The sequence below is a fragment of the Calonectris borealis genome, chromosome 1, assembly GCF_964195595.1.
Source record: "Calonectris borealis chromosome 1, bCalBor7.hap1.2, whole genome shotgun sequence".
NCBI classification, from domain to species: Eukaryota; Metazoa; Chordata; class Aves; order Procellariiformes; family Procellariidae; genus Calonectris; species Calonectris borealis.
Window position 1 is genome coordinate 52,097,586 of NC_134312.1, and position 27,790 is coordinate 52,125,375.

The following is a 27,790-nucleotide window of genomic DNA, read 5'->3' on the forward strand; positions in this document are numbered from 1 at the left end:
GAAAATATTTGGGAACCTGGCTGGCCTCTTAGTGTCAGGCATTTGACATATACCTTCCAGAAAAATTTTAAAGGTTTCTGGAATAGGAAATATTTCTTTTGCTGTCTTATTTTGACAAACAGTTCCAGAATTTATTTTCTGTTCTCTTTTATTCCTGCATAAGTCAAACTGCTGTATACCTCAAGTAATTGATAATGTAGATATAAATAAGCATTTGAAGTATATTTAAGATTTTCATGGAAGTTTTTTTTAAAGAGTATGGAGACGTCACCTTTAGAGAAACCAGAGGCATCAACTTTGAAGAAATCAAGAAAAGAAGCCTTGAGTCCTATTCGAAAAAGACAGACTCTTAGGCAGTATTTCATGAAACATCCAAACATAATGAAATGTCCAGAAGCACAAAGGTAAATGAACAATTGTCAGGTTTGTATACAGAACCAAAATATTTTTACTGAAATTTAGTTTACGATTAAGTGTGTATTTTTAAAACTTTCTTCATGAAAGGGATGGATTTGTACACAGTCCACTCACTTTTCTGTTTTAGTTTGGTATAAAATTGGCTTCCACTCAAGAGAACAAAATCTATCATCTCATTTATATTTCAGAGAATAACTTTTGAAGATTTTAAAGTCTTTGTGTTAATAATCAAAGACTGTATTTCAGTTGTGTTAGCTTGAGCATGTTGATTCATCATGGTGGAAAAGCTATGTTAATCTGCGTACTATAAGGCTTTTCAAACTGTGTTGGGGAGCTTACCTGTTAGAAAGCTAATAAAGAATGTTTATGTATTCCTGATGTTCAAGTAGTTTCAGAATTATTTTTGTCATCTTTTTGCTAGTCTTTTTGGATTATCTGTTCTGTAGCTTTGGGAAAACTGTTTCTTGCTAGAAACAAATGAAAATTCATTCACCTCTTCTTTTGGCAGATAACTGTATATATTTGGTTAACTCGCTAATAACGGTATCTTCTGACCTAAAAGAATTTGTAGTAGTCATTACCTGGTGCTTTGGTCACTTATGCTTCCAGCAATTAGCAAGTAGAAAACTAGAAATATCTGAATATAAGCAATCACATAACTGATTCTGGAAGTGTTTTAAACAAAGAACCTCAAAAAAGTCTTCCATACACTATCCTCCTTGACAGAAAAAACCCACCTTACTTAACATGATTTTCATGGCTTTCAGTGGAAGAGGGGATGTTTAACTTATCCTGGGCTTTTTGCTTTTACAGCTGTTCTTTCGTATCTTACATAATAATATTGTTGTAAAATATAGTCAACATTGTATATGGTATACTGTTCTGCCCACATTTTAAAGGTGAAAAACAGGCAGAAAAATAATTTAGATTGATAAAGGGATCAGTTTACAGTTTATAAAAAGTAAAAAATGAGATTTGATTTGACTACAGCATTGTATGTGTGCCAGATAATACAGAATTGTTTGATCTGGGAGAGAAACTTAAAAAAATTCTATGGCTGGAAATTAAAGCCAGGCATCCAAATTTGAAATAAAATGTTTTCTTCAAATTGGAGATAATTATCTACGAAAACACAGCAATAAAAAGAATGATCCAGATTTATAGTATAATAGTAGACCCTCCATCTCCTGTACAGACTGTGTGAAACACGTTGTATTTGCTATAATAATCTTGTTTGGATGATTCAGGTACAAATAACTTCAAACACAGAGCTAAACTTCTTGTAAGTACTAAGAAAAATATCTTATGGAAGTTGGTAAAATATAAGATAGGATTCAGTGTGTTTTAAGTGCACTTAAAAAAGGAAAGCACAGTTGCTTTTCTTGACTGCAGCAAAAATCCTTTTGCTAGAAATATGTCATATGCTTCTGAGTTAATACAAGTCTGGATATGCAAGTGGATATGCAATGGGATACTTCTGTGTATCTTTACCATGATTTTCTTATCTAAAGCTTCAAGAAAACGCAGTTTCATTTTTTGCTACTTCACATGTTTTGGTTTAGGAAATTCAAGGAAGAGTTGCAAAAAGTAGCTCGTCACACCTTAGTGGTACTGCTGAAACCAATTGTGAGCAATTACTTAAACCGAAAGAGGTTTCATCAAATGTGTCTTGAAGAGATGCCCTGGAGGTCTCAGATGAATATCTATCTGGCAGTTGCACACTACAACTTATTTAAAAAGAAACTGGAAGAGCAATATAACATTAGAATTTGTGGTTCACAGCATCTGGACAGGTATATCTTACTGCATTATCAGTGATTGCTATTAATATAGGTAATTGTGTTATCGCGATTAATGCAAATAAATCTGAATTACAGTATCATCAGTCAGTTTGTCATATGAACAGTTCAACTTCCAAATGCAAATTGATTTACTATGTAACAAGTTTTGCTTTCCATCATATGGCAGGTGACATGCACGTTTTTGGTTGCTCACTTGACTGGTCAGGTGAAAGTTTTGAAATATACTATACTGTGCTATTTTTTGGTTCCTTATAACTTTTGGCTATCATTCATTATTTCTGATTCCTAAAGCTGTTGGAAATTAATCAAAACTCATTTTTGGGAAACTGAATTTTGTGTGTGTATATCAAAATTCTTTTTAATATTATATCTGGGGTTTTTTTGTGCTTTTTTCTTTTTCTCCCATTCTGCAGTTACAATATTTTGGATCCTGAAATATTCTCCTTAAATAATTCTGGCACTGTAGTGGTGAGAGAAGCCGTAGAGAATAACATGAGAACACCAACTCCTCCTCTCCTTAAAAAGTCAGGAATGACCAAAAAACAAACTTGTAAGAACTTTTAGTGGGTGCACACTGCAATCAGTTTCAACTTAACTTTTTCTTTCTCTTAATTTCTATCTTGACCTCCATCATTAGTTCTCCACATCACCTTTGAAAAATACTCATGCCAATTTAAAGAGAAGATGTTTCTGGATTTCAGAAGTGTCCTCTGTATTTTCTCTTTTTGGCATACCTAGTATATAAGAAGTCGTAGTCAATAATGGGGCATTTATAATAACTCTGAGCATTGTTTACTGTATTGATAAATATGTTACTTTTTATTAAGTGGCTATTCGTTATCCTATACTTTAGTAACAAGTTTATAAATTCTAATAAATTAGTGATACTAGCTTTTGGTTTGCAGAAGCCACGCTACTTAGACCTATTAAATTGATAATATTCCAGATTATTCTAAATGCAATGATAACTTTTATCAGTTTCTGTGGTTGTTAATTTGTTTGTAGTTTCCTTTAGATTTCCTAACAGGTTAATAATTTCCTGGGTCATTCTGTAAGTTTTTCTTAAAATTATAGACTAATGTTTATTATTTTCTTTCAAATTTTAAGTAGAATAATCTAGGTTTCCTTCTCTACTGCTTGCTCCCCAATGTTTTCCTGTGGCAGAGGCTACCTCAGGATCAATTTTTTATCTTCTACCACTTTTACTTCAATTCTCTGTCTTTCATATTTGACTCTTCTATTATCCCAGCTATTTTCGATAACATCCTTTGAGGTTTCAACAGGAGCCGAATTGTGAAGTACAGGCTTTGATTACTTCAGATGTTGGTGATAACATGCAAGTCAACACAAAGTAGTCTGCCTAGCCACCATAAGTTCAAGAAGAAATCTCAAGCCTGGTCTTTTCAATGCTGCTTCAGGGAACACATTCTTGCCACAGCTGTAGAGAGCAAAATTATCTATCATTCCATGTAGGACTTCCTTAGGTAGGAATCAACTATCCTTTTACCTTTTCCAAGGAGGTGTGACAAAAACTAGCAGTTGAATTCACTGGTTCTCTTTGCAACAGCTTACTTTTAGTTATACTCTTTTGTCTTGATGTTTACAGGTCACTGAGAACTGAGTCACTGAAAGTTGCTGAAAAGTAATGAAAATCCTGTTTACTACCTTGTAGCCTTTGCAGCAACTCTGAATGAAAGAATTAAATGAAGAGTGTAGTTTGCCATAGAGTTCAAATGCTGTTTAGCTTGAAATTAGCTTCTGTCTGAAACCTATAGCTCAGATATTACTGTATCCCTGTCATAGTTTAACCCCAGCTGGCCACCGAGCACCATGCAGCAACTCGCTCACTCCCCCCACAACGGGATGGGGGAGAGAATCAGAAGGGAAAAAGTGAGAAAACTCGTGGGTTGAGACAAAGACAGTTCAATAGGTAAAGCAAAAGCCGCGCGCACAAGCAAAGCAAAACAAGGAATTCATTCACTACTTCCCATCGGCAGGCAGCTATTCAGGCATCTCCAGGAAAGCAGGGCTTCATCACACGTAACGGTTACTTGGGAAGACAAACGCCATCACTCCGAACTTCCCCCCCTTCTTCTTCTTCGCCCAGCCTTATACGCTGAGCATGACGTCATACGGTATGGAATAGCCCATTGGCCAGCTGGGCCAGCCGTCCCAGCCACGCTCCCTCCCAGCCCCCCACGCACCTGGCAGGGCACGGGTAGATGAAAAGTCCTTGACTAGTGTAAACATTACTTAGCAACAACTAAAACATCAGTGTCTTATCAACATTATTCTCATACTACATCCAAAACACAGCACTGTGCCAGTTAATAGGAAGAAAATCAACTCTATCCCAGCCGAAACCAGGACAATCCCACTACCATGAACCATTGCGTTTCCCCGTGGAGGATATTTAGTATTGAATAAAATAATGAAGCAATTTGACACATACCACAGAATTTGTCAGAAATCTTCCCTTCTTCCTAACTTCTCCTTTTAAGAGGCCTTGGTTTCAGAAAGGTTCTTGGGAGCTTGCTACATGGTGATTTATTCCTAAAACTTAACTTCTATGAGGGTTGTGTTTTGGCTTTGAGGCTGAAAGCTATTTGGTACACGTTATTATTTTGCTCAAACTTTTTTTATCCCTGCTTCTGCCAATGCTTAAGTAAAAGCATTTTATATTTGAAATATCATAACCTTATAAATATGATAACCTTAACATTGGCATTTCCTAACATTTAAGTATCTAGCTGCCACAGGAAAATCCTAGCTGTCTGATAGTATTTTCTTTTTTTTTTTTTTTTGGAGGAATTTAACTCATTTTTAATCAGTGAACTTTTTGTCTTCAGGTACAGATAAATCTTCTGAGCACAGCATTAAACTGAGTGGAACAGATACTCCTCGAACTCAAACAAGAAACAATATAGAAATACCCATCTCTCATTCCCCCAAAGAATACAACCAGTTTCTGTCAAATACCATTTTATTGGAGCATTTTACAAAAATCTTTTTGCATTTAAGAAGAGCTGTGGTAAGATAAGCTTTCTTATTAAACTTTTATTTATTACTACGCATTGCATTACAATACATACTATTTTCTGCATTAAAAAACCCCACACTTCAGAAACTTCAAAAAAACTTCAGCGCGAAAAAGCAATGATTTCTCATCTGCAAAATGTCCAAGGACAGTGTATGAAATGTCAGACATGTCATCTATCATAATGTATATTTCTATCAAACATATAATAATTTATATAAATGTTTTATTTTTCATTTAGTCTTTGTAACTTTCCTTCTCATGTTTGTTAAATCTTTCTAAAAATACTTGCAGACTTTTACCTTTCCCTCTACAGGTCTTAGTGAATGCCTCAGTAGTATAAACAGAAGGACCAGTGATTGAAAGGAAATGCAGACTGACTACTCTTCCCATAAACCCTTCTAAAACCAATGTATAGGTGGTGTGAATTAATTTTTATTTCTTATTCTCACACCAAAAGCAACAATTAAATTCAATTATAAATTAGTGCTTCTATGAAAATTTCCAAATTAAGGTTCTATAATGCTTTATATAAATTGAAATATTGAATGATCTGTTATTAAGGATGATCCATAGACTGTCATTTTGAAAGATTACTTATACCTAAGCTTTGCAATAAAAGAATGAAGCTTTTAATTTCTGTATTTCCAAAGTATAATTATATTTTGAATGATACGCATAGGTTCTTGCTCACCGTGGTGGCCACTGGACATTGCTTCAAAATGCTTGTCGAGAACTTTGGAACCATACTCAGGAATTACAATTGATTGCTAACCATTCACCTTCCCATACGGATGCATTTCCTGTTACCAGGGGTTTTCTTAGGAACACCATCTGGTTGCCATTTTATTTGGCATCAGACATGATCATTGATATGATAACTGACCTACAAGCAAGCAGGTCTCTTAAGGTAAAAATTATTTTTATTAAGACAGTATACTCTTTATTATCACATCTTCAGTAGAGATGATAGTTTTCTTTCTCTTGCATTATATTCTGATATCTCCAAATTATTCTCTGTAACAAGTTTTTAGAGGATTACAGTATTTTCTAATCTTTATAATTTGATTTGTTCTAAAACCAAGTTTGAAAATAACAGGGTAGAATAATCTTTCTTCACTGTAGATTGTGGATCCTGAAGGAGACTTCTGCATTCCCAATTGTTTAGGAGGTATTATGGATGAGAATGGTGGTTCTAATCTCCATCCACAGTCTCCCCTGGATGATGTGAATGTGGTTGACTTGAAATGGATATGTAATCTGATCCTTAAAACAATGGAACTGTTGTATCAAATGAAGAAGTGGGAAGCACTGGTACACATAGCTGTACAATTTAATATATTTACACAGTAAGTTACACCAACTGTAATAAAAACTAAAAAGCAAAAACCTAAAAAACTAAAAATTTTGCTTAATTACTATACATTGCTTTTTTTCAGTGAGAGATACACAGAACAAGTGAGCCCACTGCTGGTGTATGCTCAGAGGCAGCTGCTGGAAAGGATACAGCAATTCAGTGGCCCAGACAGCCATGAATCTCATTTCATAAAATATCTGTCTGATAATGCACATAAGGTGAACCACAGATTTCTTTTTTGGGCACTGACTCTTAATGTGAACTAAATATAGAGAAGTACTTTCACTGATTAGATTAATATGTTTTTTCATAATCTTCACAAATAGTAAATTATAATAAATTAATGAACATAATTGATTGAAGTGTATGAAAAGGCTTATATGACATGATTCCAGCAGCAGCAGAGGTCTGGACTTGATGACCCAGAGAACATTTCTTCCATGCATAATGTACCCATTCCATATTATGAGCCTAAATCTAATTTCATGTTAGTTCTTGATGCCACTCTTTTAACCTGAAAACATTTATTTGGATATTGTGCAATCTTTATGATTAATTAAAATTAAATATGAAGAGATTGGAACACTGCTCCTAAAGACTAAAATTAATCAAATTGAGTTAACCCAAACACTGACAATACCAATAAAAAACTTGAAAAACTTGATCACCAACAAAAAAACCCTAAGCTGCTCAGCGAGATCCTCTCATTAAAAACCATGGGTCTATATAGTTAGTAAACTGACATTGCCACTTGGAAATTTTTCATGGAATTAGCTATTAAAAATTTTAGGTGTTAAAATTAAAAAATTTAGCTATTAAAAAGGATTTTCCTTTTTTTTAACCTAAGGTTTATTTCTAAGAAGTTTTGCTAAAGTCAATTGCATGGTTGATATTTTTAAAATGTTTCTATTACTAATATAAATACAGGACTTGAAGGAGAGGGGGGAAAGTGGGGTTTGGAATTCCAGATGGGTTTGTTCTGAAAATGAAGATGGGGTTCAGGAGCCACTGCTTTGCCTAGAGGCAGCACACTGCTGCCCAGGGCTTGCAGGAACTCAGAAGGCATTCCTGGCTTGTGAAGGGCAGCTGAGTTGCTCTGTCTTGTCTCTCTGTGACGCTGTTTCCTGCTGACTTCTTTCAGGCCCTGCTGTTCAGAACGTAGTCCTTTGTCTAAAAAAAGGGCAGTGTGGCAAACGACCACACACTGCTGTAATCTGAGCAATGTGGAAGAGTAATCATAGTTTTGAAAGACAACTTACAGAATAAAGACTGATGTTAGTTAACAGTGACAAGGATTGTTCAAAAAAGACATCATCAAGTTAGAAATTTGGAGGGTATGGCTACATTTCACAATACAGTGCCATTCAGAGAGTCTAGAACTGGCTCTGAATTGGTTCTTTTGCTTCTGAAGTGATGTAGCTACATTAGCAAAATAAAATGTCTGTGCTGGATTAGCCCTTTATAAGAAGTCTGGAAGTTTGCTTCTCTGACAGGGTTAGACTGCTTCTGTTGTTTGCTTAGAGCTATTCTGTACATCCCTATGCAGCATTACATTGTGCTTTCCAGGCTGTGTGCTCTTTAGGCATACTTACACTGACAGGTTCTTTGCAAGCATGCATTATCCAGACAAAAAAAGGTGGAATATTTGCTGAACATCAATGAGTTGCTCATGATTATGGCAAATACCAAATAAGATACAAGTTTAATTCATTAACATCTAAACACTTACATGTTATATCCAATATTTAGGTGGTGTGAATGTTTCACCTCTTACTGACAAGGGTACTAGTTATGGGTCATTGGTGTCTTTGTAAATTAGTCCTCTTGTATTTTGTCATATGACTGAGTATTTAGATACTTAACTTTAAGCACCAAACATTGATTTTTCTGAATATTATTCAATTATTGTGAAACAAAACTTGCTTTTTAGATGAGTTGCAGAAACTACATAGGGCAGAAATTACAGCTGCCTGTTGCCCATTCTGCTAGTGAACGGATTTTTCCTGGATGCTTTTTCTATCCTGAGATGAAAAATGATTACACAGGTCAGAGCACATTTCAGTATCGTGAGTTCTCTTTTCTCCCAAACCTTTTCCTTTTTTTCATACTGGATTTTTTTTTTTTGTTTTCCTCCTTATCATAGGTCTTCCACTGCTCCTATAATCTGTTTCTTTTAATATAAACTCAGTTTTGTCTTCAAATCATTATTCTTGATATTTTGGATGAATAGTAATGTTGTCAAGACCTTTCCAAATATATTCAGACTGTATCTGAAAGCAGAGAAAAGCAGAGGTCATCCAGATGCCAGATGACCTACAGTATGTTGAGTGAGTTTGGTGGTCTTGGTCCAGTTTCCTGTCAGTATTGTTGGATATCCAGCAATATACCCAGAAGTTAATGTGAACCTGCACTGTTATCGATCGAATCAATAGAAAAACTGAAGTGAACTATAAGGTGACAAAACACCTCTTTTACCCACAGTTGTTCTTTTCAGTCAGGATTAAATTGTTATAGTCATTAATGGAAGTTTGTAAAGCATAGTTCCTCATATCACAGATATGTCAACGCATAGCACACACAAAGCTTTGTATTGAGTTCAGCTGAAGAAAGTCATTAAACAATAAATAATGCTGTATTTAAGAAGAGTAGATAATATTATGCACACAGTGGAGAGAGCATGCCATCTGACAGGTTTGGTACATAGAAACTATGGTAATTGTAGTAAATAAGATCAACAGTTGTAGTAAAATATGTGTTTCCAGACTTCAGACACCAGAATTCAGAGCAGAGAGCTGAGCTGAGGCATGCCCAGGGCAGATGGAATTTAGGGAATATAGATGTCACGTGACAACTAAAATATAACACTGGAAAAGATATAAATGCTCAGAATTGTTCCTGGTGGTTAATAATTTTGCTTTACTTCATAATCCAACAGGAAACAAAGGTGACAATTACGTTAATATATTTTAGTTTTGAAGTTGTGGAATTGTTCGAATATATGTTTTGCAGGGTAATTTACTAAAAATATATATTTATGTAATGCAAAATTGTTCTCCATAATTATTAATTTCTTTTAGATCGCACTCAAGCAAAAGCCCTAGTTTATGTACCTCTTGATGTGAACGATACACTGAAATGTTTTAGAGAAACTCTACAAAAATCTAAATATCACAGCAGAGCACTGAGACACAGCAGAAAACTACTTTCATTATTCCTTGCGCACACACAAGGTGAGTTATTTATTGAAGTGTTTCTCACTTAATAAAGTGTATATGCAGTTAAAATAGTAAGGAGTGAAAAGAATAGGTTTTTTTAAATTCAAGTTCTAGTTGTTGTCAGTTAGAAAAAACATAGAATATAAAGTTGTATATGAAGTTCTGTAAGCACAAGCTCTAAGCCTGATTTCCTATGATTTGTGTCTCATAGTTGGATGACAAATTTTTTTTCATGCAGCTGTGTCACTTGTCTGTCTGCAGCCAAACCTCTGTCAGAGGACTGACTGGCAGATCTTCCCAAGCTTATTTTCTCTAACAGAACACATATTTTCATTTGCTTGCACTGACCAATGAGTTATGTCCAATCAGTTTAATTAGGAGACACACAAACAGAATCATAGCATAGGAAATCAGATAGAAATAGGGTACACAGGAATTGTATATTTGTTCGAGTAATGTGGTGTGGAAATATTTGTGGTGCTGGAAATAGTATAATACTTTTCCAAACTAATCATATAAATCACTTTTCTGTTCTAGAAAATGTTGGAAGAGCAATCAGCAGTCATATCTCTTCAAACAGAAGGCTGGAATTTAATGTGGGAGCTGAACTGATATTTCTACCAACACCACGTGACCTTTCTCAAGAAAAATTTAATTTCTCCAGTATGGTTGAGAGTAAACCAATACCACAGTCACAGCTTTCAGTAATTATCTCTTCTTATGAACAAACAATTGGTAATTTTTTTCCATAAATTTCTGTTTATAGCTAAGATGTAATATCATTCTGCCTATCTGTGTTCATATACATTTATTCCACTGTTATTTTCCTCTGTCAGACAGCTATAACTGTCTGAAAGCTGGTTTCCAGAAATACACAACCTTCTTTCTGTTGATTCAGAAAATCTGCATTAGATCCTAAACAAGCCACTGGCTGGTTCATAACCTCTACAGTTATTTCATCTTATGAAAAAGCATTACTTCAGTGGTGTTATACTGATTAATCCCAAATTAAAAACCTGCTGCAATGTTTACCAGATTCATTTTAATTCCGTAATAGTTTTTTCCTTAGCAAACTGACCTTTCAGATTCTGTACATTTGAATGAGACCTAGTTGCTTGGCCTCCATCTTACGTTCTACAGACTGTAGGCTTTACTCCTACAGTCACAGCTCAGCACTACTACCTGTTTTTGCTGTATGACAAAATAGGTGAAGTGTGGCAGGTCAACAGATGCCTTAAGTGGTTTTATTTGAAGTATGGGATCCAGAAATAAGCCAGGGACAGTACTACTGTGCTGTTTGCAGGCAGTGTTGTTTAGCAGGGCCAATAGCCTCCTTCCCAGTTTATCTCTTGAAGAAGAAGAAATTTGAGAGGTCTGAAAAAACAAAAATACAAAAGCTTAGGTAAACAGGTCCATAAATACATCCTACTCTTGTTTTTAAAGTTAGTAGAAATAGGAAATTGTACATTTGAAGGTAAAATATACAAGCCTAATAAATCTTTCAAAAAATATTCATGCATTGAATTACATGTGAATGCACATCGACTTCTCATGCAAAATTTGTTCAAGATTCAGTAACTGATTTAATGATGTGACAAAATTTTTTCCTAATTGATTAAAAAATAAATAACAGGAATCCTTGAAATAAACAACCAGCGAGACCTCAAGGTTCAGGCTCTTCATGAACTTGGAAATCTTCACTTTTATGCTGGAAACAAAAGGTACATAGTTATTGGATTAAAAAAGAGCATTGCTTAATTTTTTGTAATTGGCATTCAGATACCCTTCAAATGTCTTGTAAGTTCTTGTGCTGTCCTCAAGTCCATATAACTTCTTTCATCTAACTCACTATTAACTATATTTTGAGAGGCTTTTTTTCTGGAAATTGTTTATTTTTTTTAACTAGCTAATTGCAATTAAGAAATTAATTAAGCATCTCTATGTGTTTTTTAGAAGTAATATGTATTGCTTGATAATTTACTTTTAGTATAAGTCCCAGTAAGTCTGTTGACCAGGAGTGGTATCTTTTTGTGTTGTAGAAACTGTATTTCAGTTTTTGACCTAATCAGAATTAGTTATATCTCAGGCAATAAAGGTAAAATGAAGTGAGTCTTATCTTCCACTTTGGAAAATGTCAGCAATATGATGAGAACGTTTTTCATGTGTTACAGAGCTGCTTTTAAACATTGGTGTCAAGCCCTTGATGAAACACTCAACATTCCTGATGCTCTTAACAACTGGCAAGAGTTAGGTTTTCCAAAAAATGCTACAGACTGCTTTGCAGTTGGAAGATCGACTGATATTAGTCAGAAATTTCTTTCTCAGGCTGGAGTTTGGGGATGTTTACATGCAGCAGTCTTAGTGGCTAAGATAGCTCAGTAAGTATTTTATCTATATATGTATTTCTTTCATATTTTAAACAAATTGCTCATCCAGGACAGCAGGTAACTTGAAATTAATTTAAAAACACTAACAAGTTGCTATAAAAAGGACTCATCAAAAGCAGAGGAATTTTTCCTTTCAGAAAGGAAGTTGCTCTTTTAGAGAATATTGTTTATTCCCTTTTCTTGAGTGCTCATTTTTGATCGTAATTGCAGCTATATATTATATGGAGAGATCATTGAAATAAAACAAAATGATAAAAAGTCATAAGCGCAAGGATTTTACAGTCATATTGATTTTCAATTGAAATATCACATCTCCCAAGTCATTGCACATATTAAATATTAATGTATCTTGAGGGCACATTTACTGCTTAAAGTACTCATTTTCTGGCGAATTACAACTAGATGAAATTTGAATTACTGCATTAAAGTCTACCATCAATAAATATTTCTGTCCAATACTCCTTAACTGCTGGTGAAACACTATGCATGTAATTCTAAGCTGTTCCTCAATATATTGTACAATATAAAAATGTACAAAATATAAAAATTAGAAATATCTAAGCCAGCTCTAAATGACCTTAGAAGCATTATACCCATGAACGGGCAGAGCTTCATCTGAGTAAATTGTCTTACCTGAGAAGCAGGTCATATTAATAGCACTGTAAAATATCTGTAAACCAAGGTAGCTTTGAAAGTATTAGCATGGGTATTTCAGGATGGAATGGGATTGCCACAAGCACCCAAGAAGAAAAGGAGTGAGTTTAAGTTGATTCTAAACCACAGCTTTTCTAATTCTGAGCTGTGGCAGTCTCAGGTCCGATTAGGCAAGACCCAATCCCTGGCTGCTTTTACAGGTGCTTGTGGCACATATTTGCTGCACTGTATACTATCCCTTTACTGCTAATATGTCCATTCCAAATCGTGGCAGGGATCTGGAGGGAGCTATCCTCTCGGCTTCTCCCTCAGGCAGATCTTTTCTATTCAGACTTGACTTGGGCTGTTAAACATCTTTTGCTTGAGTTGCTCTTTCTAAAGCAACTTAGTCTCAGGCTGTAAAATGCAGATTCAAGGATTCTAATATTGTATTAAAGATTTCTAATATTGTAGATCAGAGGTGTACCCTGCTATCAGTACACTGTTTGGGACTCATTTAATCTAGCTAGACATCTACCATGTGAAAGTCCACATGTGCTAGTTATCTTAGGCTTCCTTTATGAAAAGAAATACACTTTAAGGTGTGAGTTGCTTGACCTGCTTTATCTTTCTAGTTTTGTGTGAGATGAATTTTGCACTTAGATTGCCTGTTTCTCTCCTTTAACTTTAAAGATATTCTAGACAACTTCCTTTGTCTAGGTATGTCTTTGGTCAAATGCTTCTTTCTTTGCATGACATGGCTGAGCACCTATCTACAGAACAGGCAGCTGGTTTCCAATATGGAAAACATTTAGATTGTGTTAGTATCATCATTATACTACATAAAAAAAAGAGTTTGAATAATTTATATGGATGGGCACATTCATATTTCTTATTATTTGTTGTACTTTAGGTATATAACAACATCAAAGATGAGATTAAGAACTAAATACTGCTATTTTTCTGCTATACTTTTTAAGGTAAGAATAAGATTTCAGTTAGAATTCCTGAAGTTGATAAATTGCTTCTAAAATTTAAATCTCAATAACCCTCTATTAAAATATTTCTCTTCTCATTTTGATTGTAAAGGAAAACTGGATATCAGAGGTAGCTGACAATTTATGCACCTTAGATTAGATGTTTTTATTCTCTGTTTTTTAACATTATTCCTGTATTATAGCCTAAAAATTATCACTTCAATAAGAGGCTAGTGTCTCAGAGAAATAATGAAATACTGAAAAGTGAAGATGGCTAAAATATTTGGCAGTCAAATATATTTTTCTTCTCTTGAAGTGTTCTGCTCTGGAAGATCTGGATGGCATCAACAATAGCAGAGTGCTCTGTGTCATATCTGTACAGAGTCTTCACAGATTGTTGTAAATTTTTAACCAGGAAACAGACTCTTTTTAGAAAAAGAAATTTTTGAATCTTTTTTAGCACTGAAAGACGTTGGTTTGTAATACTAAAATCTCAGCTCTATAAGAAGTTTGCTCTAAAAGTAGAGCATAGTCAAAATGATTCAGTTTCATTTACAAAGAAAATAAGATCATTAAAATTAAGTTTGCAAAATTTCAGAAACCAACTACAGAGGAAAAAAGGCTTTCAGTTTACTTTTAAAAGGAAGTTTTAAGATACCAGTAAAAAAAGTGATACAGGAAAAAGAACTGTAAGTATTCTGCCAGTCATACTCCACTGGGATCAATGCTTACTCATCCCAGTGCAGCATCAGGAAGTTAGTTGGCTTCTTCCAAAACAAACCAATGGCACCTTCTAACATCTTGTGCCAGCCACGGTTGTGACTGTGGGAGCTGTGCTAGGCCACGTTTAAAACCTCATTCAGTTCAGCAAAGGGAGAACAAGTTGAAGAAACAAAGGTAAAGGAGAATTTTGACTAGCTTCTCGCTCTGTAATTGTTGGTGGTACAAAGCTGAACAATTTTGATTCCTCCTTTTGACAGAAATAGTAGTAAGCATTTGTTCCAGTTGTATAATGGTAGAAATAATTGTGACTTGACTGAAGTGGTTCTGATATTAATTGGGATAGGAGCAGCTTGCAGGGTGAGTGTTTTCAAAAATATAATCAATTACTGTCACTGTATGTTGAGAAGTTCAAGCCCATAATTTGTTCCTTGATTTGAAAAGCTTTTATAGCCTTATTTAAATTCCACCTCTGGTATAGGCTTTAGGCTTGTTAATATCTCAGATCTGAGTATGTAAATGCATGTTTCTCTAGCATATCATTGCTAATTACAAGATAAACACAATTGGGAAGGAATATGCAACATTTAGCACTCCTCCCTTTTTAAAGGAGGAACATTTAAGTTATTTCCTTAAAGTTCACATCAGTTTTAAGTTATATGATTTAAGCTGCACTAGCTGACCTAGTTAAAGGCAGAACTAGGGTGGAACTAGCTTTTAACTGGCCTTGAAGTCAGCAACTCTCCCAGAAATGACGGCTGAGGTGATGGTGGGGCAAGGACTTAAGTCTAAGTAAAATCAAACTAGCTTTCTTAGCTTCCGGGGAAAATAAAAAGATTTTTCTTCTGATGGAAGACATTTTCCATGAAACATCTTCGGTCTGGTAGAAAAATGTTTGAACACATCCCCAGAATCATCTCAACAAATTTTTCCTATGCATTTTCCTTGATTATGGAGATGTTTGAATACATTTTTAAGTTCTTTCTGTCTGCTGGTCAGAGGCTTATCCTAAGAATTATCTAAGAAGCCTTTGTGAGTGTCGTGGTTTAACCTGGCAGCAGCCAAATACCACGCAGCCGCTCACTCACTCCCCCCACCCCGGGTGGGATGGGGGAGAGAATCAGAAGGGTAAAAGTGAGAAAAACTCGTGGGTTGAGATAAAGACAGTTTAATAGGGAAAGCAAAAGCCGCGCACGCAAGCAAAGCAAAACAAGGAATTCATTCACCACTTCCCATCAGCAGGCAGGTGTTCAGCCATCGCCAGGAAAGCAGGGCTCCATCACGCGTAACGGTTACTTGGGAAGACACACGCCATCACTCCGAACGCCCCCCCTCCTTCTTCTTCACCCACCCTTATATGCTGAGCATGACGTCATATGGTATGGAATAGCCTATTGGCCAGCTGGGCCAGCCGCCCTGGCCACGCTCCCTCCCAGCCCCCTGCACATCTGGCAGGGCATGGGAAGATGAAAAGTCCTTGACTAGCGTAAACAATACCTAGCAACAACCAAAACATCAGCGTCTCATCAACATTATTCTCACACTACATCCAAAACACAGCACTATACCAGTTAATAGGAAGAAAATCAACTCCATCCCAGCCAAAACCAGGACAGTATCCACCCCTTATTCCATACCATTTACATCATGCTCAGGTCCTACACTATCCAATACATTCTCATTACCCACCATCCCCCTTCCCATCTTTTGATATAATACACAGATATCATTCCCTTAGTCTATGGACCACCCCTGTAAAATGTCCATAAAATATCCATAAATGTCCACAAAATGTCCACTGCGTTCATTTAGTCCATGACTTTGGGCTCCATCTGTTATGGTGGTCACTCAGGTCAGCAGAGGTGGTGTGTTGTATGGAGTTACTGGGCACCAAAGCCAGCTCAGGTCGGGTCACTGCTGCACCTGTGCTGCTTCTTGTAAAGTTTGTCCTCCGTTGGTTCAGGTGGTTCCTGCTATAGGAATTCCTATAACATGCAACTCAAATCATGGGTTACAACAATTTAAAGGTATATCCATTACAGTCTCCACCCCTGGTCCCTTTGGGCCAGACCATAGGGTTTAACATTGCAATGAACTCCTCCCCTTGCCCCTGCTCCGGCTTGGACTTATCCACAGACTGCAGTCCCTTAGGGGTGTACCTGCTCCAAGTGGAGCCTTACCTATGAGCCACAGTCTCTCCAGGGGTGTACCTGCTGCGGCACAGACTTGTCCACAGCCACAGTCGCTTCGAGGTGCACCAGTTCCAGTGTGGCCTTCTCCATGGGCCACAGTCCCTTCAGAAGTAAACCTGCTCTAACATGGCCTTACCCATGGCTGCAATCTCTCCAGGGGTGTACCTCCCCTGTCATGCACTTATCCACGGCCACACGCTTTGAGGTGCTCCAGCATGGCCTCATGCACAGCCACTGACACTTCAAGGTGTACCTGCTGCAGCATGGACTTATCCGCAGCCACAGATGCTTCGAGGTGTACCTTCTCCAGCGTGGACTTATCCTTAGGCCACAATCCCTTCAGAGGTATACCTGCTGCGGCACGGACATAATCACGGCCACAGACGCTTCAAGATGTACCTGCTTGGGCATGGGCTTATCCACAGTCACAGACGCCTCGGGGTGTCCTGTCCCGCATGGACTCAGCCACAGGTCACAGTCCCTTCAATTCGAGTTCACGCTGCAGTTCCAGCCTGTCCAGCACAGCAGCACAGAAGCAGCAGCGATGCCCTGGCCATCTGCCAGCCCAGGCGCATCCCCATTGCTGTTATCAGAACGTTCCCAGGCACAGCACAGTAAGACGATCAGCAGTGCAGCAGTACAGCAAGCAGCGAGAGCAAAAAAGCAGCCACTAATGAGCACAAGACTCTAATACACATTAAGGCAAGCAAGCCCCATGGCAAGCACAAGAGCCTGCGAATTAATAGCTAAAGAGCAGTAACAGCTATAAATTCAATCTAGCACATTCCAATCAAACCTGTCGTTATCTCGAACCCTTCGAGCCCCACGTTGGGCGCCAAAAAGGACTGTCGTGGTTTAACCTGGCAGCAGCCAAATACCACGCAGCCGCTCACTCACTCCCCCCACCCCGGGTGGGATGGGGGAGAGAATCAGAAGGGTAAAAGTGAGAAAAACTCGTGGGTTGAGATAAAGACAGTTTAATAGGGAAAGCAAAAGCCGCGCACGCAAGCAAAGCAAAACAAGGAATTCATTCACCACTTCCCATCAGCAGGCAGGTGTTCAGCCATCGCCAGGAAAGCAGGGCTCCATCACGCGTAACGGTTACTTGGGAAGACACACGCCATCACTCCGAACGCCCCCCCTCCTTCTTCTTCACCCACCCTTATATGCTGAGCATGACGTCATATGGTATGGAATAGCCTATTGGCCAGCTGGGCCAGCCGCCCTGGCCACGCTCCCTCCCAGCCCCCTGCACATCTGGCAGGGCATGGGAAGATGAAAAGTCCTTGACTAGCGTAAACAATACCTAGCAACAACCAAAACATCAGCGTCTCATCAACATTATTCTCACACTACATCCAAAACACAGCACTATACCAGTTAATAGGAAGAAAATCAACTCCATCCCAGCCAAAACCAGGACAGTGAGACCTCCTAGTGATTTATTAGTTTGTTTCCAGTGCTTCCAGAGATTTATTTGGGATGCTTTGACTTGGAATCTGAGAGAAATGCCATTGGCTCTTTAGGAAGATTTTTCATTACCTGGGGAGTACTTGCTGAGGAATCTTTCATGATTATTTTTCTACATCTAGATTAGTTTTTCTCTTTTGCTTGTTCTGTGAAATAATGTCCTTAGACTATTTACAGCCTGTTTTTTTTCCTCCATCAAGTTCACACATAAAGCATTTTTTCTAAAAAGATTTTTCATGGTTTTGTCTGGAAATAACTGGATACTTAAGACATTGACTGAGTTTCATTTATGAAGTCATTTATGAGTCTCAAGGGTTGGAGTTTTATAGTGTTTCACTAATGCCTAAACATCTTTTCACAAGTTGTTCATTATTATTACTTGCAGACCCTGTTTAGAGCTTCTCTTCCGCATCCGACATCTGACTGTGACTTTGCACAGTATGAAACAAATATGCTTATTCCTGGTATCGACTTGTTCTCTGATCGCTACAGAGCTGATCTCTCTACTGTAGTTGCAAGTCTGAATTTCCTTATGTTTGAACTACATTGTGCAAAACAAAATTTAATAGTAAGTATTATTTTTATACTCTGGAAATGAATTTTAAGACATCAAGTTTTATTTTTTTGTGTGGGTGTACTTATGGGATACCTCATAAGCTCTAGCAAAATACCTGTATGGTTAGGTTCTGTGGCACTGAGATAGAGGAAAGGTATAGCTTGCTGCCTACAATTGTTAGAATATACAGGGTACTTGTTTATTCAGGAAGATGACAATACATGGTCCACTTAGCTTAGGCATTTTAGAGGAAATTTCCTATTGTATATAGTTTGAAATACACTGTACTGAAAATTACTTTAAATGCAGTATGTCCAGAATGCTTTCAATAATTTCACTTTCACATTCAGTAAATAAAAGTCCCTTCTGCCTTTCTCCTCACGTTCTCTTATTCCTCTGTATGGAGTGTTTTTACAGCTTCCCTCTTATATTGATCATGTGCTTATTTCCTCCATATAATGACTGACCACTTCCACTTTAATCCAACTTCTTTCAAATGTGCATTGGAATAAATAGATTGAATTGCTTACTAGTACTGAAAAGGGTGCAATTCTACCTCTGTTCCTGTTTGGTCCTGTATAATCTAACAGATTTTCATGTCAGGCGATTATTGTATGCCTCTATAAATCAACTGTCAGCATGACAGAAAACTCCCCAGCAGAAAAAGTAGATAGTTTTCTCCTGCTTTAATGAGTTGAATCCACTTATGGAAAGGTCCTGCAAGTGGCAGAGCCGGTGCAAGGGAGGGGAAAAGATCACGTGGCTGGCAGCAGGGGAGTAAGAAAAGGTTAGGGGATAGAGGTGGAAGAGGAGTTAGAGAGGAAGAGGCAGCAGGATGTTACCCCGTTTTTGTCAGCAAGCCACTTGTTGCATTGATTTCTTCTGGAACTTCAGGCTAAGTGTCTGTCTTACCTCCTGTTGTTGCTTCTTCCCATCCTGCTTTACTGGAGTTCACTTTATTATTAAGCTTTGTCTAACTGCCCTCACTATGGGAGATCAAGTGAGATCAAGGAGCAGACAGTTGCCTGGAGGCAGGGACACTTAATTTGACTGCTTGCTTCATGTGGCCATGCACATTTTTGATTCTTTCTGCACTTGTACTAGCAGAATATAGATCCAGGTCATAGATCATGGTCAAAGCAATTGCAGTTTCAGCAGGATGACAGCTTCATTTCCACTGAATGCTTAATGTGTGGGGAATGTTTTGGATGGTGGGCACTAAGTTGATTTGACACTTAAATCAAAATACATCAAGATTCAAGTTTTATTAAAAATAAGACTTCAAAGACTAATTTTGTTGAACTACTTCACATATCAGTTGGAAACTGTATGGGTACAATTAAAACATTTGCCTCAAGCATTTGTAATCCAAATTCAGAAGAATTAAGCCACTTTACAAAAACTGAAAGTGCATTTGACAAAAAAGTAACAATGTTGTTAGCATTTTCCAAGCTCGGGGACATTTTAAAGTGAAGAAAAATGTAAAAGCTGAACAGTAATTAAATTTTGGAAGTTCTTTCATTTTTAATAAACAAATACATCTGTTAGGAAAGAATCTACTTTTTCTGAAATATTATATAATAATAAATACAGTGTTTGTATACTTTACTAGAACTCAGTTTTTAAATGTTTTTTGTTAGTTGCCCCTACAAAAACTTTCAATTTGAAATGAATGCAAATAAATTTGTCAATAAGCCTCATCACCATCCAGTTTATTTTACAACTGGTATCGTTTCACTTAGACAGTTGCAGTACTTCATTGTGTTTATTTTATAAAGCTTACAAAATTCTATTATTCTGAAAAAATAATACTGAAAAAACTATGGCATCAAAATGCAGACAGTTTTAGAAATCCCTTATATCAACATCTTTCCAGTAGGTTTACTCACTAATGGTATAGTAAACAAAACCACTTTGAACACAGAGAACAATTTGGGGAAACTTCACTTTCTACATTGTGAATCACATATAAGATAGTATAAAGGGTTAGCTTTAGCCAGCTGAAGAACTTTTTAACATATTCATCCTTCATAGAGCGTAAGAGTAGTGGTGGTATGTGGCAGTGAAAGCAGTACTCCTATATTATCTATACATTTGTGATATATAATTGCAATGCACATTTCTATAATTGTACCCTTTATGGCATTTATGACTAGATGACCTAATATTTTCCTACAGATTTTACCATTGTTCACATTATACCAATACATTGTTTCTGAGATTTGTAAGGACCCAGTTAAATGTATTGAAGGAAGAATCTTCAAGGTAATCAAACAAACTTCCTTTTTATCACAGCACATTGTATTTCAAATAAACTTTTCATTTCTTTGTCAAATGTTGATTTAATATTTCTTCATGTATCACCACTATAAAAAGCAATGCTTTAAAGTTCAGCTGTCGCTTAGTGTTTCTTAGCACAACAGATTGTAGAATAGGACTACTTTCTAAATGCAGTTATTATTTATATTCTCAGTTTTAGTAGGATGTAGAGTTATTTATACAGTTTTACTGTTAATGTCCTACTGAGACTGTTAAGTACTTCCATCGTTTCTTTCTACTCTCCATTTAACAAGCATTCTTAAAGATATGACCATAGGATTTTCCCTCTTAGATCCAAACTTTTTACTTGGTATTTTTTATCTTGTTCCACTGTTCTTTTAAATGTTTTCTTAAGTGTAAAACATAAATGATTTTTTGTTCACAATGTTCACTTCTGGATTCATTATCAGTATCATGGTGGAACCAGGTTGTCAGACTTCTGGGAACAAATTTTTGTCATTTCAGTAACGTTTGCTTATTGGTTTTGTTTTGGGTTTTTAAAATCCCTTTCATAATCCCCCTTGTTTTTATTTTTTTTTTAATGAATCTAACTTGTAGTAAGAGTCAAAGTATTATTGGTTTTAGATATTTTCAGGAAACGCTGATACAGCTCAGGGAAAGTAGCTGAGTACTACAAGACTAAGATGAGTAAAATCTATGAAACAGATTTTGATAAGGCACTGCTCTTGGACTGACACTCAAAGCTCTAGCCAGATGAATTAAGTTCTTTTCCTTTGTCAGGAGCAAGTTTTTGAAGCATATGTTTTTGGGTTTTTTTTCATTTTTGTTTTTAAAAGTGAAAGACCCATCTTTGAGATTTCACTTATTTACTATAAATTGTAGAAGATTTCTTCCCATTGAAGAACATTGTCCATCAATGTACTATTCCAGTAGCCAAATCTACTTGAAAATTACCTTTGAATACATTTTATTTTGAGCAAAAAGAATAATTGAAAATTATTTAAATCAAGGGCTCTGTTATTTTTTCACAGATTAAAGTACTTACAGATATAGGATTTTTTACGGAGGCCTTTCATGAACTGTCTTTGCTTAACTGTGGAGAGAGAATTCCATGGAAAATACCTGCAGGATACAGAAAAATTGAACAAATGAAGGTAAACACCAGTAAAGTATAACATCAAACTATAACACTCACTTCTCTTCATGAAACTGCACATCCTCCATGTCTGCAAGTTATTACACATTCCTGAAAAATTCCTGAATTTCTTTCAATATGCAGGTCAAATAGTAGACACTGAATGACATTAATTTCTCTCACTGAACAGCAGGAACAAAAATAAATTTTGAAACGTACGTGCTGTCTGTTTTATACAGTAAGTAATGCAGATAATACTGTTGAAAAAATAATGTGTGAATTTCGTATGTAGACATAAAAAATATGGATAGAGTTCTTGACCCATTAAGGGCAAAATTCCCACTGCCCCAGCCAGGAGCAGGGCAGCTGAGGGGCAGCCGGGGCAGCCCCCAGCCCAGGGCATCAGGCACCTCTGTGGGGCCGGGGACAGGCCGAGGCTGGGCCGGGACATCAGCCTGCGGGTAGGAGTCAGGATCAGGCCTGGTGAGGGGACGTGGGCTCAGACACAGCCCCAGGATGGCCACACAGGGCTGTGGGGTCTGGCTGAGGCTGGGCCGGGATCTGGGCCCATGGGTGGGCCCGGCTTGGGGAGCCTGTGGCAGGGCAGGGCTGAGGGGAGCTGTAGACTGGCCCTGCTGTGGCGTCGCTGGGACAGGGGCTGATGGCCCTGGGGGGCCAACATGGGGTCCTGGGCTGTAGGCAGGGTGGGGGGAGCCCCAGAAGATGCTGGGCTGTAAGAGCTATTGGTGCCTCAGAGCCCTGACAGTGACCTGAGACGTCACCCCAGGTCAATCTCTTTGATTTTCTCCATATCTAAAGCCAAGTAGTCATCTTGCCTTGATCACTAATGTGCTACAAGGTTATGAAGCTGTTAACAATTGACCTGGGCTTCTTTGACTTAGCTCTGAGCATACCTGTGGAGGCAGATACAGTCCAGAGCTATCGGGCAAGCCTCTCCCATAACGATTATGTAGCCTTTCCTTGTTCTTCAAGCACATACCAAAATAATCTAATGAGTTATTGCTGGACGGATGTAGCCAAGGTCTCCCTTATCTGAGTGGTGCTTTTGGGTAGGTGTCACCCCATGACAAAGTATGTGTGCCAGCACTAGGGAGCTGGACTGAACACGTGATAGAAGACTAGTGGGACAGGTAGGGACACCCCTTTTGACAGCATCATGGATTTAACTTGATTGTACAGCCACATTTTATACATGCAATAGGATGATATTTCTAATCTGGTAATAATTACAGGCTGGTGCTGAAAGGGGAGTTCCTAACCCACCTCCATAACTTAACATTTGCTTCCCTTACCCTGTGTTGTAGACAGTGAAGTGCCAGGAGTGAAGCTGGCACTGCAGAGCAAATTGAGTTTAATGAGCTGATTTGAAGGGAAATTTGCCCCCTCCTACCTCCCCAAATCCTGAGAGGGAGTTTCCAGCCGACCCATGGCCTGACTGTCCTTACCCTGCAGACTCACAATGGCTATAACCAGCACAGAGCAGCAGTATCTTTTTTGGCAATAGCCAACAAATCAATGTCTAAGCTAATTAATAAGGGAATAATTACAATTACATTTATGATAGGATGTCAAACGTTTACATTTAAAAAAACAGAAATATGGAGAAGTACTCCTCCTAGAATAACCTGCAGTGGCATTGCAGGTTTGTGGTACTAGGTTTTAAATGAAACACGAACTTAATAAAAAGTAAAATTAAAATATTTATCAAAAGATGTGACCTTTTTAATTTGCCAGTGATACTTTCATACTAACTGCATGGGAAGATAAGAAACTGAAATCTAGTGATTTTCCTCAGAGCATAAGCTACATTACATTCTCACTAGGTTGAGCCATAAAGATTATCAGCATCCTCACTGGAGTTGGTTCTGCAAAGCTTCCCTGATCATGGCTACAATAAGGAATGCATTTACTCCTTACTGATGCTAGTCAGGTTAAAATGCATCTTTAAATCCTTTCCTTAATTTGTGTGTCGTCTGAAGAGCTCACAGAGTTAGGATGAAGTGTGGTTGATTTGTCACTTGTCTTTTTCTAACTGGGTTCACAGGTGAGTGTTTGGGTGAACGGCAGAGGAGGTTCAGCATTAGGTCTCTGGTTAGGGTGTGACGCATGCAGAAGCTAAGTGCTTGCTGGACTTTTGCACAGCTCTCAGAATAAGAAGGACCCATGTTCCAGGGAATGACAGAGATGATAGAGGGCTATCTGGAGTATAGAGTTAATAAAAGAGTTTTAATAAAAACCGCATAGAACCCAAGTGACAGTTGTGTATAGAGCTCTCAGTTATGATGGAGACTGGAAATGACCTTTACCTCTGCCTTTTCCTTCCCCTCAGTAGACTGATTTGTCTCCTGGTGAAAAGGTAAAGGGTTTTTGAGCAAGGACTAGAATTAGGGTTAGGGTTCAGAAAATTGAAGCACATATAAGTGAAGAAATAGTTGGTTTTAGAGCCCTTGAGGAGGCTGAGGTCTTAAGTTCTTCTTGACCTATAGCTCTTGTTTTTGTTCCATTCACAAATCTGTGCTCTGGGGAATAGCAGAGGAGGCATGTGCTAAGTGTGGAGTTAGGTTTGGGATTCAGAAATGTAAAGAATATAAAGGCAATTGATGGTTGGTGTCTATAGAACTCCTAGAATTTGGAAAAGGATTTTTGTTGGTTTATGCCTTTTTCTCCCCTTGCTTCAAGTTGAAGAATCGTGGTGAATGGCATAGAAGGTGTAGGGATGGTTCTGGGTCTCGGGTTGTGGTTCAGAAATATAAAGCCTGTAGAAGCCAAGTCATTGTTTTCAGAGCCCTCAAAGTATAGTTGGAAACACACTACACTTGTCCACTGCTCTGCTAACTCACTTATTTTATCCTCATATTGTAACACATAACTTATTTTTGGTTTTGTCCATTTTACAGGCCTTACCGAAATTTGACTCCTCAAAATCTCTCCTGACTGTTACAAATTTACAGGTAAAAAAAATCTGAAAGAGCTAAAAATTTTATGCTAGACAGAAATATTTATTTCTCTGACATCAGTTAGAGATTATTTGGTTCAGAAAATATACTTGTTATTAGTAAAAACTAGTAAATAGAAAACATATTCTCCTCAACAGTTTACCGTTTCCTAAATTTTGAATTTTATGGCTGACCTGTCAAGGGAGAGGGAAGTACCATTATGACCATTTTTCAGATGGGAGACCTAATATGTACAAATCTGGGACTTGTCTATGCAAAGCATACTAGTAGAATTCAGGTTTTGTCATGATATGCAGGGTCTGGTGTTTATCCTGCTAAAATACCAAGAACATCTGTTATCTAGCCTTATAATTTCTAGCAGTCAGAGCTGTCTTCATAGATTTATCCTAATTCAGATTGGGGTTGAAGTGCATTTGGGGAGGGGGGGGGAGGAGGGGGAGGGGCGGAAGGTGAATCTGTAAACCAGTTAAGGAACAGTCATTTCTCATTTTAATTAAAAACACATGTTCATCAATGATTTCTTTTTTGTTTTTCAGTTTTAATAATTTTCTTTCGTTTGCCTTCTCACAGATCCATTGAGCTAGTAGGGGTAAATGTTAGCAGAATGTGGAAAAAACAAACTGATAAAGTAGAAAAAACTCACTTTTTCCCTCCACTTTTCTCTCTTTTGTTTAGAGGAAGCTTGTGTGTCTCCTACAACAGTTGATATTAGAAGACAGAAGTGAGATGTCTATCTTGACAGCTTTTGATCTCACTAGTTTCAGATTTATTTTGAAGTTGTGCTTTATCTTGAGCTTTTGATTTGAACACTTCACAGTCTATAAGGGGCTCTTATTGGTCTCCTTATGATTTTGCAAAGCTGTGTAAACTTTCAACTTCTAAATTTATTAATCTAAAGTAAGAATATTAAACTCAAGATAAAACAAGGATGCTATAACGAATAACAAAAATATTCTATGAAATACGCTAGAATAGTCTGATACAAGAATTTTTTTCCTTGCTTCATCTTTCTAGTTAGGGTGAATTGTAACAACAGACTTTCCTTTGAGTTGAGATTTCTGAACTACAGATTTACCTACATATTTTTTGTGACCACCTTAGCTCAAAGAGTGCTATGGACAATGCAGAAAACTAAATATCACCCAGAGTAATAGCTATAACTTCATAGATGCACCTTCTACTGGAAAACTGATCACTGAGGCTCTAGCAAGTGCTGCTAAGGGGTGAATTAAGTTTGAAAAGGAAAACAGCAACTCATCCATAATGACTAAGAGCATATTACTAATATTATTCATGTTAATTGTTAATAAACATCATTATTAATAGAAGCAGAATATACCTTGAACAAGAAAAATGTAAAATATGTCATTTTAAATAGTCCCAATTGTTAATTTTCTTATAGGTACTGGAAGACATATTTAATTGGAGTCTGTCTTTAACAATGATGCCACTGTGCAACCAACAAATTATGAATAAATTAACCTTAGCCAAAATGCATTTCATCATTTGTCTTTCTGCCACAATAAATAATATACCTGAAAAAGTGGAAAAACACATCTATTCTGTCGATAACAACAGCTTGAAGGAGCTAAGCAGAATTACAGCATCAAATGTAAAAGGTAATTATAAGGGCGGTAGAAAAGTGCATTTATTCTGCAACTTGTTTCAAGCATAGTTTTTCCACTTTTAACTGCATATGCATTAACATGTAGTATTATAAAAAAAATTCATATTAAATGTTGCTGGAAAAATCAGTCATTAATGAAATAATGAGCATTAAGATTTTTCAAGGTTTTTTTAGCTAATATCTCTAATATTATTAGAGCTGTATTGCATTCTTCCTCACTTATTTTGATATTGGAAGTCCCAATTATAAATAGAGAAAAAAGGGTCATATTTTCAAATTACTGAAAATGCTTTGGTTCTGTGTCTGTTATCTGAAATTTCATCTGAAATGTATTTGACAGTTGATGCTGATGAGAATTCAAGACAACAGGAACAAAGAGGCACAATGGTGCAGCTCGTTGACTGTAAAGATGAATTAAATATGGCCATGCTGAAGGTAATTTTGGTTTTTAGAAAAAAGGCTTAAGAAACTGCAGATTGTTCCAAAAACATTGCTAATGCTTTCAATGTAACAGAAATTATGATGGGAGGATGGCACGAATAAGGGGACTAGAAATTTCTGTTTCTAATCTGATTGTAATCTTACTAGCCATACATGAAGGCCTGGTGGTTTGCTGCAGTTTTTCAAACGGTCTAGTTTATGCTATATAAATGTCCATGGGAAATATTGTCACAATCAGATCCCAGTATGACTGTTTCAGCAACAAGGGTAAAGACTGAATGGGATTTCAAGGATAAAATAATCTCCTGTCAGAGGGTGGCGCCTATAAAACGTGTCAGAGACTCTTTGATGGGGCAGTATGCTCTACAAATGAATGGAAAACCATTCTCTACTGTATGTGAAATGTCCCAAATTTTTCATGTTCCTCTTTCTGATACTTTAGTTTGGAGAAAACATACCACAGCTTATTAGCTGCTTTGTTTAAAGGGGTTTTGTTTGTTTGTTTGTTTGTTTTGGGGTTTAGTTTTTGTTTTGTTTAATTGTAAACTTCATGCTTGGCAGTTTCA

The 27,790-nt window shown here is 37.1% G+C and overlaps 1 protein-coding gene across 1 annotated transcript in view; it reads left to right on the top strand.

The window, feature by feature from the left end:
• Positions 1-27,790, top strand: part of CFAP54 (cilia and flagella associated protein 54) — a 123,599-nt gene that overhangs the window by 60,816 nt on the left and 34,993 nt on the right. Inside the window, exons 33-51 of the mRNA XM_075151641.1 lie at positions 256-404; positions 1,980-2,210; positions 2,633-2,769; positions 5,069-5,250; positions 5,939-6,166; positions 6,382-6,605; positions 6,696-6,831; positions 8,544-8,658; positions 9,691-9,843; positions 10,366-10,563; positions 11,462-11,549; positions 12,000-12,206; positions 13,762-13,828; positions 18,593-18,775; positions 20,942-21,028; positions 22,075-22,197; positions 25,097-25,150; positions 26,559-26,775; positions 27,124-27,218. Of these exons, the coding sequence (XP_075007742.1) occupies positions 256-404; positions 1,980-2,210; positions 2,633-2,769; positions 5,069-5,250; positions 5,939-6,166; positions 6,382-6,605; positions 6,696-6,831; positions 8,544-8,658; positions 9,691-9,843; positions 10,366-10,563; positions 11,462-11,549; positions 12,000-12,206; positions 13,762-13,828; positions 18,593-18,775; positions 20,942-21,028; positions 22,075-22,197; positions 25,097-25,150; positions 26,559-26,775; positions 27,124-27,218 (2,874 nt within the window). The remainder of the gene's footprint in view (positions 1-255; positions 405-1,979; positions 2,211-2,632; positions 2,770-5,068; positions 5,251-5,938; positions 6,167-6,381; positions 6,606-6,695; positions 6,832-8,543; positions 8,659-9,690; positions 9,844-10,365; positions 10,564-11,461; positions 11,550-11,999; positions 12,207-13,761; positions 13,829-18,592; positions 18,776-20,941; positions 21,029-22,074; positions 22,198-25,096; positions 25,151-26,558; positions 26,776-27,123; positions 27,219-27,790) is intronic.